Raw genomic sequence first — 14,968 nt, 5'->3', positions numbered from 1 at the left:
GGTACCAATAAACAGAGTGAGTAGTCTTAGATTCCATCCAGCCCAGATGTCCTATCATGACATCCAGGCATCAGCAACTAGACATCCAAGAGAATAAAGCTTGTAACTAAAAAAAGAGCTCCACACTTATCAAAATATACACCCAGGTGAGAGGTAACCACACAGGACTCCTCTCCCTGCTCATCGTCACAGACTCTCCAGGAAGGACAGAAGTTCAGCTAACAGTACAGGTAGAATTACTTCCCGACGCCAAGTGAACTACGGTTTCAGTTACTAACAGAAATTTAGAAAAGGTAATATATCAAAGTGTATGTAGTCAACTTCATGTTTGCTATCCAACATGAAAGATGATTATTAGCATGTATCATATAGTAAAGGAGACATGCCCTTATAAGTCCTTCCAATTCACTTGCCCATCAACCCTCGTTGTTTACTTGATCGGGAGGATGAGAGCGGGTGAATCAGTTGGATTTCACTGCATATTCGCTGCAAAAATATTATCTGTACTTCAATTGCAGAATAGAAATTACATTCTTTGTACTGCAGAGACGCTACAGTAGTGGGCCGGCACACTTCGTCGTGCCTAGAGGCGACACTAAGTTACCTCTTGCCACAGGCTAGAAATAGCACTTGCGGTTTGACGATACCTAATTGAAGTTCATTGCTTCCAAAGTGTTGACCAGACGCACAAGGGTCGGTACCATGAGCCGACCCATGTACCAGCTGATTTCCTTCGATTCGTCTGATTCATTTGGATTCTGTTTTTTTGTTGTTTGTTTCTTTTTAATTTTTTGACTATCTTTGTCTAATGCTTACAAATTTCCTTTTTTGTTGTTTTTCTACTATTTAGACGCATGGGGATCTCGTCAGGAGCTGGTTCCGTGCCTAGCTTGACCGGCCCATCGTGCTATCGAGCCAGAATGATTGTTCGGTAAGAGCGTGCCTATGATGTATGGCCTGTTGCTACGAGTTTCCTTGCTATTATTAGGCTGGGCCAAGTAGCTCCTTGCAAGTAAGCTTTCAGAATTTTTTTTGCATTATCGAAAGAAACATTCTAAATATATACTCCAAAATGTAAAATAAAATAAAAAATACATATAAACCACGAACTTTAAAAATGTTAATGCAGTGTAAAGCACTTGGTTCCATAGTTTTTTAGAAAAATGTCCACACATTTAAAAAAATTGCATGACATTTAAATAAAACACTATAAGATGTAAAAACATTATTTACCTAATTCAGTATAAACTATTCTCTAAATAGATGCTCCCTCGTTTTAAAAAATGTATTACATTTAAAAAATATTACATACATTGTAAAAAATGTTTCATCGTTTTAAAAAATGTTTTGTATCATTCAAACAATAATGTTTGGACGTGTATTTGAAAGAATAATTAACTCGTAGTCATAAAAAAATTATAAAACACATTTTTTGTAAATATAATAATTTTAATTGGAAAATAATAAACGTGTATAATCTTTTTAGATGTATTTGAGAAATGTGAACTATATATGAAAAAAGTACATATCAAAGCAACTATTTGATTTCTTTGTTAATAATGTATTGAAATTTATTAAATGTTATAAAAAATTGTCCATTGTGTAGACGGAAAATTGACAATGTGTACAAAAAGTTAGACATGTGTTAGAGAAGAAAAGAAAAAAAACGAAAACCGATAACATGAACATAGAGAGAAAACAACTCGAGCCAAAGGCGTACAGTAGTTGGTCGGTTCTTACAATGCCTAATGGATGCTCAGTGTGACCAAGTGTTGACCAGACGCTCAATGTCATTAGCATGAGCCGACCCATGTACTAGCCACTTTTTATTCGATCATGTGATTCGTTTTGGGATCTTTGTTTTTTTTTTTTACAAATTTTAAGAAGTGTGTTTGGGTTTTCTATTATTTAAACGCATGGGGCACTCGTCGGGACTCGGGAGTGGGTATCTTCTATGGCTAGTTTGATTGGCCCACCGTTCCGTCGACCCAGAACGCATGTTCAGTAAGGGTGCAGCTATGCACTTGTTGCTATGAGTCCAAAGGAGGTCTCGCCAATTTTAAAAGGTGTGAGCATTTTTTAAATTCATGAATGTTTTTAAATATGTGAACATAATTTAAAACAAAATGGAAAAAAATTAGTTCACGAATATTTTTTGGAATCCCCAAATTTTGAAAATCTAGCAGATCTGATGCTTGCTTGTCATACTAGCAACAGTTTTGTGAGGCAAGGATACAATTCATGGACATTTTTTGGAATTCCTAAATACCACCAACAATTTTGGAAAAAAAAAATGGAAATCATAATTTTTTTCTGTGTGCCAAATGATTGTCCTGTTGGCCCCGCAACCTTCCTACGTAAAATTGATTCTCACATCGGTACCTAGCCGACTGAAATAAGAAAAAGAAGAATGTGGGGGCTTGCATGGCCCACCACCAAAATCGCTTATTCATGCGCTTGATGCAGCAGGTTCCTTTGATTCACCGTGGGAGTTCAGGAAGGGTAAACACAAGCGTAAAAAAAAGTAGCAAAACACCGATACTTATGAACCCGCGAGGATTCTATTATATATTCATGCGCAATTTACATGCTTATTCATCATGCACCATCAGTCACATGCTTAATTACACATCTTGTACACTGTCGGCAAGACGAGCATCGTTGCTAGGAGGGAGGCCGCAGTACGGCCCGCCGGTGATGGTCTTCAGGTTACACAGCTCCGGCTTGACGAGAGACAAGGTGAACTCCCACAGGTCCTTTCTAGTGCACCCCTCAGGAACGCCCTCCAAGCGGAGCATCCCTTGCATGAAGTCCTCCATCGCGGTGCATCGGCATTCTTCCGAGACGGCTTCCAGCTCCCGACAGCACGGATCCTTGGAGGCCACTTTTCCCGGAGTGGTCTGTTGGGTGTCTTTGCAGGTCTTCTGGACCACGTACGCGCGGCAGCTTGGGAGTGGCTTGGGCGGGATGCCCACCCCTGGCCTGCAGGCGATGGTGGCTACCGCGGCGGCGAGGATGGAGAGCAGGACTAGAGCCGAGAGGAGGACATGTTTGGATGCCATTTTTGATAGTTGGTGGATCTTGGTTATGTATTGCATGTATATATACGCGTGGTGATGCCAGTTACCTTTATTAAGGCAACTCAAAAAACGGTAACCGTTATTAAGACTGGAGTGTCTTGTGGGAGAGATTTTGGATGGTGTGTATGCCATCGATGAAGTGGAGTGTCTTGATTAATTTGCTGGAACAGAATTTGGCGGGGAGTGCAATTAGTTGGGTTTTGCCTTTTGCGTGCAAGCAAGGGAGGATTTGTAACCGCTGGAGTCTTAACTTTATGCTCCGTCTATTTCTGTAGTGATCTATACTCTTTACTTAAAGTGAACTTTCAGTTGGTTCATGTCTGTATGGCTTTTGCCTTCTCAAACCAACAACGGAATTTTTTTTGTGCAGTGAGCAAACACGCGAGAATATTTTTGATCAGCTTAGAGTTTGCTTGAAGACAACTTCGTAGTTTTGTTGAAGACCAGGCTAATATTCTGGTCTTTTTCGGCTAATTGGGGATAGATTTTTGTCCACGAATGCATGAAGGATTTAGTGCCTCCGATCAATCGATCAGGAAATGCCGTGCTCCTCGCCTCTCTCGCGACCATCCCCAATTACGCCCGCAGGCCTCGCCTCCTGTTGCGCCACCGTTGTCAGATGAGACGAGGCCCTAAATGCTATGCAGAAGGTCGACGAGGAGGGCGAACCCACAGACCGCTGCTCAGCACCAACAATGAAGAAACTTCCAGGAGCTTGCGATGCAAAACTGCACTACGAAACATCAACCAGTCACAACGCTGGATGGTTCAACATCAGTGGGTGCTGGTTGCAACTTTTCAGACGGGCACAACGCCGAGTGTCGCCTGTGCTAGAATATGTGGCAAGACGATTCAAGCATCGCTGGTGCTGATCGCAATTTTTTTTACGGACGCAACACAGAGCATCACCGGTGCCAGCATCCACAACAGTCGGTTCCAGCATCGGTGGTGCTAGTTGCAACTTTTTTCGCCGGACGCAGCGCCGAGCCTTGTCGGTGCCAGCACCCGTATAGTTGCTGGTTCCAACATCGATGGTGCTAGTTGCAGCATCCTGTGGTGGTCGGTTCTAGTACACGGGCCACGTCGTAGCTCACCGGTTGCAGCATCTTGGTCGCCAGCGTCGCAACTCCTGGCCACCGTGATTGCGGTGTGCGGCAGCCGCCGTTGAAGCAGATCCCATGGCGGAGGTTATTGGGACGAAAGAGAATATGCGCTAGGGGAGCACAAGAGATGTGGAAAGGATGGCATCGGTGGAGTGCCGGAGCGTGGGGACATCATGGAGAGAGAGGGATGGTGGAGGGAGCACAGAAGCTCAAGTTGGGCAATGACGGCGCACGCGAGAGATAGGTGAAGATGAGGGTGGGTTAATGCTTGGGGAAAAATGAGTGGCCGGTGTTGTTCGGGAAAGAGTCAAAGAGGGGATAGGGCGGTGCCCACATCACGTTGCTGCCTCTCCCAGGTGTCGGATCTTGCTAGATCAGACACCTCTTGCGCGACCGGTGATGAGGATACGGACCTGGGGTAGGGTCATAGGCCTGACCTATACGTCCTACCCAAGGTCACTACCCTGGAAGATAAAAGGACCAAGAGACAACATGAGAGCCCCGGTTGTACACGTCGAGTGCAATCCACTCGACGGCCATATCACTCGGGGGCCTTCCTCCCTACCGCCACTCGACCATATGGTGAGTCACTCGACCATACCGAAGACTAGGAGTCACTCAACACTGTAACGGTCAGGGATTCACTCCGTAGTCTTTAAGATCATTAATAGCACTTAAGGCCGACGTTACCAGTAACACCCATACTTTATGTACATTAAGTCCCTTGTAATGGAGGTGGGCGAGGGTCCTGGCGCACTTTATATAAGCCACCCCCCTCCTCTGGGACAAGGGTTCGCACCCCCTGTAATATCACACTCATAATCCAATCGACCGCCTCCGGGCACCGAGACGTAGGGCTGTCACTTCCACTGTGAAGGGCCTGAACTCGTAAATCTCGTGTGTACACCTTCACCATAGCTAAGATCTTGCCTCTCCATACCTACCCCCCTTTCTACTGTCAGTCTTAGGACAACGACAGTTGGCACCCACCGTGGGGCAGGTGTCTTAGCGACTTGTTGGTGAAGTTGCAAGTTTTACCGATCATCATCATCATGGTTTCAGGCGGCGGATTGGCTGACGGCCACGAGATCCGTCTCGGCACGCTCGTTTTCGTTGCCGACGACCTCGCGTGGCTTCAAGAAGCTCCCCTGGACACTGAGGCGCTCCCCGTCCGAGGGGCGACACACTTTCGTGCGTACGTTCACGGCGTCCTTCTCTGGCAGCCGTCGACTCAGTATCAGTCGGCTCCGATGGTGTTTTCCCTCCCCGTTGTTCGCCGCCACAAGCGGTCCGGTCGATCATGGCTTCAGCGATGGGTGAAACACATGGTGGCTCGGCGTTCGACCACCCATCAAGTCGCGGCAATCGAGCCCGACGATACTCTCCACGGCCTGTTCGATCTGTCGACTGGCTCTACGGAGACCGCATCCGAGTGCGATAGCAGGGACCCTGCGACCGAAGTCTTGATGGTCGAAGGGCCTCACAGCCCGCCCAGTTTCCGCCGCGAGGGCAGCGGAGACGGAGACGGCGACCCGTCGCACGTCCATGAGGAATACCGACCGGGGCACTTCTCTTCGCTGCAGAGAAAAGAACTTCGTCTCCGCAACATGGATGCACTCCACACAGCCATTGTTGGAGAAACCCCCGAGGCTCGGGCCTTGGAGGAGGTGCGCTTGGCTAATTTGGCTGAGCACACTCGACTGGATAACCTTCAGCAGGCTCTCAACGAGCACGCTCAGGAGCGGATCCATGAGTCCAGTCGACGACAGCTTTTTTCGCCTCCACCTAAGGTATACCACACTCCAATTCAGAATCTCACAGCCGCGGCCCGAATAGCAAAGTCGATCCAACCTTCCCAGTCAGAAGCTGGCAGAGGGTTGATGCAGATCCGGGCCCTGCTCAGGGCAGCAGGAGAGCAAAATACAACAGTATCTCAGTCGCGGAATATGATTCACAGCAGATCCGTTGCAGCGGACATGGTTCAGTCGGCTCACAGCCCAAGATCGCCTCCATGGTGTGAAGGCCGTGGGCAGTATGATCATCCACTCGACCGTGACAATCGCCGTCGAGGACCCACGCCTCCCCCGAGGAGTGCGTCGTATGTGCCTCGACGGAACGATGACAGGCGCCGTCACAGTGGTGAGCGGGGCTTCAGTCGACCCAAGGGAACCGGGCTTCGACGCGAGGTCTATCCTCGTTCAAGGCCTGGTCGACCGGAACAGAGCACACAGAGAAGACCATGGCAGAGATTGTCCGAGTGGCAACCGAGTGCATGTTTCTGGTCCCGAGTGTTTGGCCATCAGGGCAGCAGTGATTCCTCCCAACTTCAGGTTGGCGTCCGGAGTTAGTAAGTTGACTGAGGGAGTCCCGGACTAGGGGGTGTCCGGATAGCCGAACTATCATCATCGGCCGGACTCCAAGACTATGAAGATACAAGATTGAAGACTTCTCCCGTGTCCGGATGGGACTTTGTTTGGCGTGGAAGGCAAGCTTGGCGATACGGATATGTACATCCCCTACCTTTGTAACTGACTCTGTGTAACCCTAGCCCTCTCCGGTGTCTATATAAACCGGATGGCCCTAGTCCATAGGACGAACAACAATCATACCATAGGCTAGCTTCTAGGGTTTAGCCTCCTTGATCTCGTGGTAGATCTACTCTTGTAACACACATCATCAATATTAATCAAGCAGGACGTAGGGTTTTACCTCCATCAAGAGGGCCCGAACCTGGGTAAAACATCGTGTCCCTCGTCTCCTGTTACCATCCGCCTAGACGCACAGTTTGGGACCCCCTACCCGAGATCCGCCGGTTTTGACACCGACATTGGTGCTTTCATTGAGAGTTCCTCTGTGCCGTCGCGATCAGGAAGGATGCTTTTTCCCGCCTTTAAAGACGGCACCGTCGTCAAGGGAGCTTTGGCCGCCGGCCAAACTGTCGGGCTAGGTGGTTTTCTTATGACCGCCTGTTCGGCCACCGCTCCGATGATGACCTCTCAGGTCATCAAAAGCAATCTTCACGTCAGCTCGGAATTCACCGAGGAGTTAGATCCGATTGAGATCTCCTCTGTAAACGAGCTCTTGGATCGCATCGCCGCCCTGGGAGTCGCTACAAACTATGATCAGATTGGGCTTAAAACCAATCTGAGAGAGATTAACTCTCCTCAGGCTACCCACCACGTTGTCGTGGTAGAGGGACAATGCGGCAACCCTTCTTCTATGTTGAAAACCAACTATGTCCGGATTCCCGATCCCTCCAGGCCGGATTCCCGTGGCGGGACGGACGCTAATCAAATACTGAACTTAGAGTCAGGCATCGGACTAGATTCGTTGGAAAGCATCCAGCAAGTCAAGCTTCCAGATCCGGAAACTTCTTGGCCTTTGAGCCTCAGATCGGGCGGGGTTCCGAACTTGATTCCACCCGCCCACCCAAACATAAGCGATCTCTCTCGAATACGGCAAGAGCCCGATGAAACAGTACATCATTACTGGGCCAGATTCCTCCTGGTTATGAACAGGATAAAGGACTGCTGCGAAGAACGCGCAATTTCAATTTTCTGCAACAATTGCACGGACAAGGGAATCATGAACGCCATAAGTCGTCGCGAAGTTACACGCTTCGTCGACCTAGCGACCATCATACAAAAATACTGTGCAGTGGAGAGTGCCAGGAACACCGAAACTAGGTTTTGGGACAATCCGGCCTTGACTACAACCCTAGTCCGAAGTAAAAGGGTGCGCCATACTCAAGCACCTGGGTTAAAAACCAAAAAGCAAAAACCCCCTAAAGGGCATGGAACCGTACTGGAGGGCTGGCTCAACGGACCCTGCAAAATCCACAGTATGGAGGGCGCCACTCCAACACACAGCCTTCGAGCATGTTGGATACTACGGCAGGTGGCCAAAAGTGGCGAAGGCTTTTTAGCCCCGGGCAAACAGCCCAGCAGTACCGGTACGGTATTAACAGTCTTCGAGACTTTCGCATCAAATAACATGCGAAAACGAACAATCCGCGGCCTCGCCGAAGTCTACCAAGTAGCAACAGCAAATCCATGGAGTGACACGGCTATCACCTTCAACGCCAGCGACGAACATAAATTCCGAACAGCTAGAGCACCAGCCGCATTGGTCCTCAGTCCGATAGTGGACGGCTTTCGCCTTACCAAGGTACTCATGGATGGCGGCAGCGGATTAAATCTCATCTACGAGGAAACCCTTCAAAAAATGGATATTGACTGGAGCCGCATCGAGCGAAGCAACACAACCTTCAGAGGGATAATCCCTAGTCGAGAAGTACGCTGCACAGGAAAAATCACACTAGATGTAGTGTTCGGCTCACCGGACAATTACAGGTCCGAGGAGGTCACGTTTCAAGTGGCCCCATTCGGCAGCGGATATCATGCTTTGTTAGGGCGAGAGGCATTCACAATCTTCTAAGCTATACCCCACTACGGGTACATGAAGCTCAAAATGCCCGGACCTAATGGGATAATCACTCTTGCCAGTGATCCAGATACAGCACTCCGTGCTGAAAATAAGACAGCCACACTGGCCCTAGAGGCATTGTCCAAAGCCCTAGCGGCAGCGGAACTAACTACGCTGCGCTCCACGGTGGATAGGGACGATGTGATACTCGATAAGAGGTCCAAGTCCACCTCTTTTAAACCAGCAGACGAAATAGTCAAACTTTAGGTCCATCCAACGGACCCCACAAAGACGGCCTCCATTGGGTAACAATTAAGTCCTGATGTCGAAGCCGCACTACGAGAATTCCTTCGGGAAAATTGGGACATTTTTGCCTGGCACCCTTCAGACATGCCAGGAATCCCACGCAGGCTGGCAGAGCACAGCCTAAACATCCTAAAAGGATTCAAGCCGGTCAAACAAGCTCTTCGGCGATTTTCCGAACCCAAAAGACAGGCAATGGGAGAGGAGCTAGCCAAACTCTTAGAAGCCGGATTCATCAGAGATATAAAACATCCGGACTGGCTAGCCAATCTAGTAGTGGTACCAAAAAAGGACAAATCCTGGCGCCTCTGCGTCGATTTTAAAGACCTTAACAAGGCCTGTCCAAAGGACCCTTTCCCCCTCCCTCGCATCGACCAAATCATCGATGCTACCACAGGGCATGATTCATTGTGCTTCCTCGACGCATACTCCGGATACCATCAAATCAAGATGGCAGAGAAAGACCAGGCCGCAACGGCATTCATTACTCCATATGGGCCATTCTGCCTCAACACAATGCCCTTCGGACTCAAAAACGCCGGCGCAACATATGAGCGCATGATTCAAACATGTCTGGCTACCCAGATAGGCAAAACAGTAGAGACATACATAGACGATGTGGTCGTCAAGACCAAACACGTCGAAACTCTAGTAGAAGACTTGAGGGTGACATTCGACAACCTCCGAGCATATGACATTATGCTCAATCTGGAAAAATGCGTCTTCGGCGTACTAGCCGGAAAGCTCTTGGGCTTCATCGTATCCGGTAGAGGAATTGAAGCAAACCCGGCCAAAATCCGAGCTCTGTCACAATTGGATATTCCAAAGGACCTCAAGCAAATACAAAAACTAACCGGATGCGTAGCGGCCTTAAGTCGCTTCATCTCCCATTTGGGAGAAAAGGCTCTGCCCCTCTACCGCCTCCTCCGGCGCACCGAACATTTCGAATGGACGGATGCTGCCACAGCCGGACTCGAAGAAATAAAGGCCATACTGGCAACAAATCCGGTCCTGGCCGCACCCAACCTGGGCGAACCTATGTTATTATATATCGCAACAACACATCAAGTTGTCAGCGCGGTACTCGTCGTCGAGCGAGAGACAGAAGGGCACAGATTCCCTCTTCAAAAACCAGTATACTACGTATCCACTGTTCTAACTCCATGCAAGTCCCGGTACCCACATTATCAAAAGATAGCGTATGCGGTGTTCATGGCATCCCGGAAGCTGCGACACTACTTTCAAGAGTGTTCCATAACGGTGGCCTCCGAAGTACCTCTCAACGATATTATAAACAATCGCGACGCAACGGGCAGGATTGCATAATGGGCTATTGAGCTCTTACCATTTGACATAACCTATAATCCACGGCGAGCTATAAAGTCGCAGGTTCTGGCTGACTTCGTCGCCGAATGGACCGAAGCCGAACTCCCTAAAGAGTACGGCGCATAATCCAATTGGATCATGCATTTCGACGGATCCAATTGGGTCAGCCGGATGTGTACCTCAGACTGGGTGATGCCGAAAGCTAGCGTTCTTAAGAGAATATTCGGTCGGTGACTTGAAAGGTGATTTATTACTTACTTATTTATCTGCCCCCAGATGCTTTTTCTGCTATTTTCGCAGTCCGGCATTGCACCTTAGGGCATGCCTCCCAGGGAAAGGAACCCTTAACGGAACTATTCTCCCTGGAAGATGTTTCTTACTAACCATGTAATATAACATAACTAGTTGGGCACTTGTCTGATAAAGCAATTATGACCCCGACGCCTTGTCTCCATGCATGCCCCGGTTCTTTTATAACCGTAGGGGTATTCGGACACACTCCGGACTGTTGGGTCCCGAGGTTGAAGCGAAACGGTCCGCATAGACAAACGATCTACAATCCGGCTAGAAGGCATCTTACATGTCATTTCAAATTACATCATCGAACCGACTGATTGTACTCCTCCTCATTCCCATCTAACAGGCTGTCTAATTTATAGTCCTGTTGGGAATATTTCGCGGCCAGTTCTACTTGGTCGTACATCAAGCTCACAGGGATCTCCTTCCCATCAGGCCCCGCAGGTCCGACCTCGGCCATGTGGTTTGGGTCAGCATTCGGGTAGCGCGTCTTCACCATGGCCCAGGCCTCCCTGGCGCCCTGACGGCAGGCCGATATCTTCCACAAACGGAGGCGTCGCCGTGCTCCCTGAAGCTTCTCAGCAAGCTCACCAAGGCCCTCGGGTAGGGAGACAGATGGCCATAAAGCCTGAACGATGCCACTCATCGCCTGCCGAACACGTTCGAACAATTGCACCAGCTCGGGAAGTTGGTCACCTGTTGACCCAGGCATTTCCTCCGCAGGGTGACCTGTGAGCACACCTCAAGACATATTTCTGTCAATCGACTTCCTCGCTGAATTCTTCTTTTCAAAGGAATTTGCTCAAGCACTTACTATAAATGCCGCGACGAAGCCGCTGATTCTCCTTCAAGGAGCCAGATAGCTGGGCCCGAACACCTTTCAACTCTTCTCCTAGCTGGGTGTGGGCATCTTGGAGCTTGTTTCTCTCCTGCTGCACCTTCATAAGAACCCTCTCGCCGGCCTTTAGCTGACACAGTAGCTGTTGCTTGTCCGGATCTAGTCCGGCGCCCTCTGAAATATTATTGTCAGATTCACGCCGCACTTTGTTAATTAATTATCTTTTCAAAGTACGTCTTACCAGCGGGGGTCTCTGTGGCTCCTCCTGTAGCGGCCAGTGCGGCCTCAAGTTGGGCCTTGCACTCTTGGAGCTCCTGGGACAGATGGGTATTCTTCACCGTAAGATCCTGCATAGAAATTGATCCTTAAATCAGTTATTTTAACTATTTTAAGTCTCGGGGGCTACTGGCATATATAACTATTAAAATTACTTACACGTATGTCTTTCACATACTGCTCCGTTGCTCTGGTTAACCCATCTTGAGTGGCACGAAGGTGCGTTTCCCGCATCAAAGGCATTTAACGCCTCCGGGGAGAAACACGCGTCACGAAGAACTGTCCGGCGACGCCTGTGATTCATGGCGCTCTCCACCTCAGACCGGGTGGCGGACAGCCTGTCGGCATCCTCCGTCGGAGGAGCATCCGGCTCGTGCCTTGTATTCGCCTCCCCTCCCGGGCCATGCGTTGGAGCATAGCTGGCGGAGGCTTGATTGACAACCTCTCCGGACACTGTCCGACGAGCGCTCTTTCTGGAAAAGTTATGAGCATTAATATACCTCCTGGGAATCCTTCCCTTAAAAATAGCGGTGCTCCGTACCATTGCGGCGATGTTTCAGTTTGCGTTGCACTCCTCTTCCGCCTGCCGGGCCGAACTGACCCTTGTTGGTCGGCCACCGCGGGTTCGGCTTCCCGCCTTAAAGGCACCTCCTGCGATGCACCATCAGTATGGGATGGTCAGAATTGAGCACGGATCAAATGATGGTGTCAAGACCTCGGTCGTAGTCACCTGGGAGGCCGGAAATAAACCGGGGTAGTCAGCCGTAATGGCGACTAAAGCATTATCTATGCTAAGCTGGTGGAACACCCCGTCGATCAGTTCCACCGCTAAGTCCGGATCCTCTTTGGAGGCCGGATCAAGGGACCTTTCTGGATCCTCGGGTTGTGGAGCTGGGTTTTTTATGCCCTCCACATCCCGACGTAGTTCCTGTGTCAAGATCATACAATAAGACAATTGCCTTTAAAGGCACGGATCAGATATGCATGCGACCGCTTACCCAGCTCCGAGGGTTGTTCATGGAAAATCCGTTCAGAGGATTCGTGCGGAGGAAGTCCTCCTTCTCCCCCATGTACAAGCCGGATAGGATCTTCACCAGGTCGTCGGCCGAGCCAGGTCCCTTGCGGCAGTGACGGGTGGCGTCATCGTCTCCATTGAAGTCCCACATGGGGTAGCCCCTATATTGGAGCGGCTGCACCCCGCGCATAATGCATGTGGCCATGACTCCGATCATGGTTAATCCGGAATGGGCTAGCAGCCGTATCCGGCCCATCAAGTAATGGACGCTCCTATCATCTTCTCGTTGAGGGCTCCGTGGGCGCCAACTCAGGCGTTTCTTCAGTGGAGCATTGCTGAACTCCGGAAGGCCGATTCGGACTGGATCCAGCAGCGGAGCGTCCTCCATATGAAACCACTCTGAAGGCCAGTCTTCGGACGCCTTCTTCGGGGTCCCGGACAGGTATCCGGTCCCGGCGATGCGCCATATTTCGGCTCCGCCCACTTGATATATCGACCCCTTGTGAGAGCGGGGTACGAGGCAAAACAACCTCTTCCACAGCGCAAAATGGGGCTCAATGCCCAAGAACAGCTCACACAGAGCTATGAAGCCCGCGATGTGCAAAATGAAGGAAGTTGTAAGATGATGAAGTTGGAGTCCGTAGAACTCCAGGAGCCCCCGGAGAAACGGATGTATAGGAAATCCGAGTCCCCTTATTAAGTAGGGGACGAAGCACACCCGCTCTCCTTTGGAGGGATTGGGGGCGCTCTCCGCCTACTTCCCACCCTTGTAGGTGGCCAGTCCGGCTCAAACCGGAACCATGAAGGCCGGGGGAAGATATCCCTCTGCTTGGAGCATCACTAACTCGCTATGCGGGACTGAGCATCTCCTCCAATCTCCTGGCTTAGGGCTGGGAGCGCGAGAAGAGGAGCCGCGTCGACTGTCCATGATGGAATGGGTTTTGTGTCAGATGCGCCTCGAGGAGTACTTGCGGAAGGAGGACGGTGTGATTTGGATCTGTATCCTCGCCTCTCTTATAGGCAGCTTATTTGTGCAGCTAGGGGGTAAAACATAAAAATACCTTGGCTTTTCGCATTCGTACGACGCGTGGAAGAAGTCCATTATTGGACGCGGAAGCCAAGGAGCGCAATATTTATGAAGCAACCGGACACTATCCGGCAAACACATGGAGCATGGAGAAGAACCCGCCTTGCAAACGCCGAAGACAACATACGCGCCGGATTCGTCGTTATTGAAGCCTGGTTCGGGGGCTACTGAGGGAGTCCCGGACTAGGGGGTGTCCGGATAGCCGAACTATCATCATCGGCCGGACTCCAAGACTATGAAGATACAAGATTGAAGACTTCGTCCCGTGTCTGGATGGGACTTTCCTTGGCGTGGAAGGCAAGCTTGGCGATACGGATATGTAGATCCCCTACCTTTGTAACCGATTCTGTGTAACCCTAGCCCTCTCCGGTGTCTATATAAACCGGATGGCCCTAGTCCATAGGACGAACAACAATCATACCATAGGCTAGCTTCTAGGGTTTAGCCTCCTTGATCTCGTGGTAGATCTACTCTTGTAACACACATCATCAATATTAATCAAGCAGGACGTAGGGTTTTACCTCCATCAAGAGGGACCGAACCTGGGTAAAACATCGTGTCCCTCGTCTCCTGTTACCATCCGCCTAGACGCACAGTTCGGGACCCCCTACCCGATATCCGCCGATTTTGACACCAACATTCACCGACGAATCTAAGCCTGAAACATGGCTTGAAGATTACCGAGTGGCTGTACAGATTGGCGGTGGAAACGATGAGGTTGCGATGAAACATCTCCCTCTGATGTTCGAAGGGTCAGCCCGAGCGTGGTTGACTCAGTTGGCTCCGAGCAGTATATATAGTTGGGAGGAACTGGCTCGAGTGTTCGTCAGAACTTTCGAAGGCACTTGCAAATGACCAGTGGGGTTGACCGAGTTGCAGCATTGTGTTCAGAAGCCGAGTGAGACCTTGAGAGATTTTATCCAGAGGTGGTCCACTTTGCATCACACCGTCGAAAATGTTTCAGAGCATCATGCAGTGTGCGCTTTCAAGGAAGGCATCAAATACAGAGAGTTGGTCTTGAAATTCGGTCAGACTGGGGATATGACTCTGACTCGAATGATGGAGATAGTAACCCGGTACGCTAACGGAGAAGAAGAGGATCGACTCCGTAGCGGGAAGAGCAAACCAATCGGCCAAGAGGACGGTGGGGGCAACTCCAGTTGGAAACAGAAGTGCAAAGCCGAACCAGCAGCACCTGGAGAGATTGTAGCAGTGACT

The 14,968-nt window shown here is 49.9% G+C and overlaps 1 protein-coding gene across 1 annotated transcript; it reads right to left on the bottom strand.

The window, feature by feature from the left end:
• Positions 1 to 2,542: 2,542 nt before the first annotated feature.
• LOC123039911 (alpha-amylase/trypsin inhibitor CM2-like) lies at positions 2,543 to 3,091 on the bottom strand. Its single transcript, XM_044462889.1, has one exon. The coding sequence runs from the start codon at positions 3,060 to 3,062 to the stop codon at positions 2,625 to 2,627; it is 438 nt and encodes a 145-aa protein (XP_044318824.1). The 5' UTR covers positions 3,063 to 3,091; the 3' UTR covers positions 2,543 to 2,624.
• Positions 3,092 to 14,968: the final 11,877 nt, after the last annotated feature.

This window comes from Triticum aestivum, chromosome 2B (assembly GCF_018294505.1).
Source record: "Triticum aestivum cultivar Chinese Spring chromosome 2B, IWGSC CS RefSeq v2.1, whole genome shotgun sequence".
NCBI classification, from domain to species: Eukaryota; Viridiplantae; Streptophyta; class Magnoliopsida; order Poales; family Poaceae; genus Triticum; species Triticum aestivum.
Note: the sequence above shows the minus strand (reverse complement) of the source record. Positions and strands in the feature narration are given on the sequence as shown.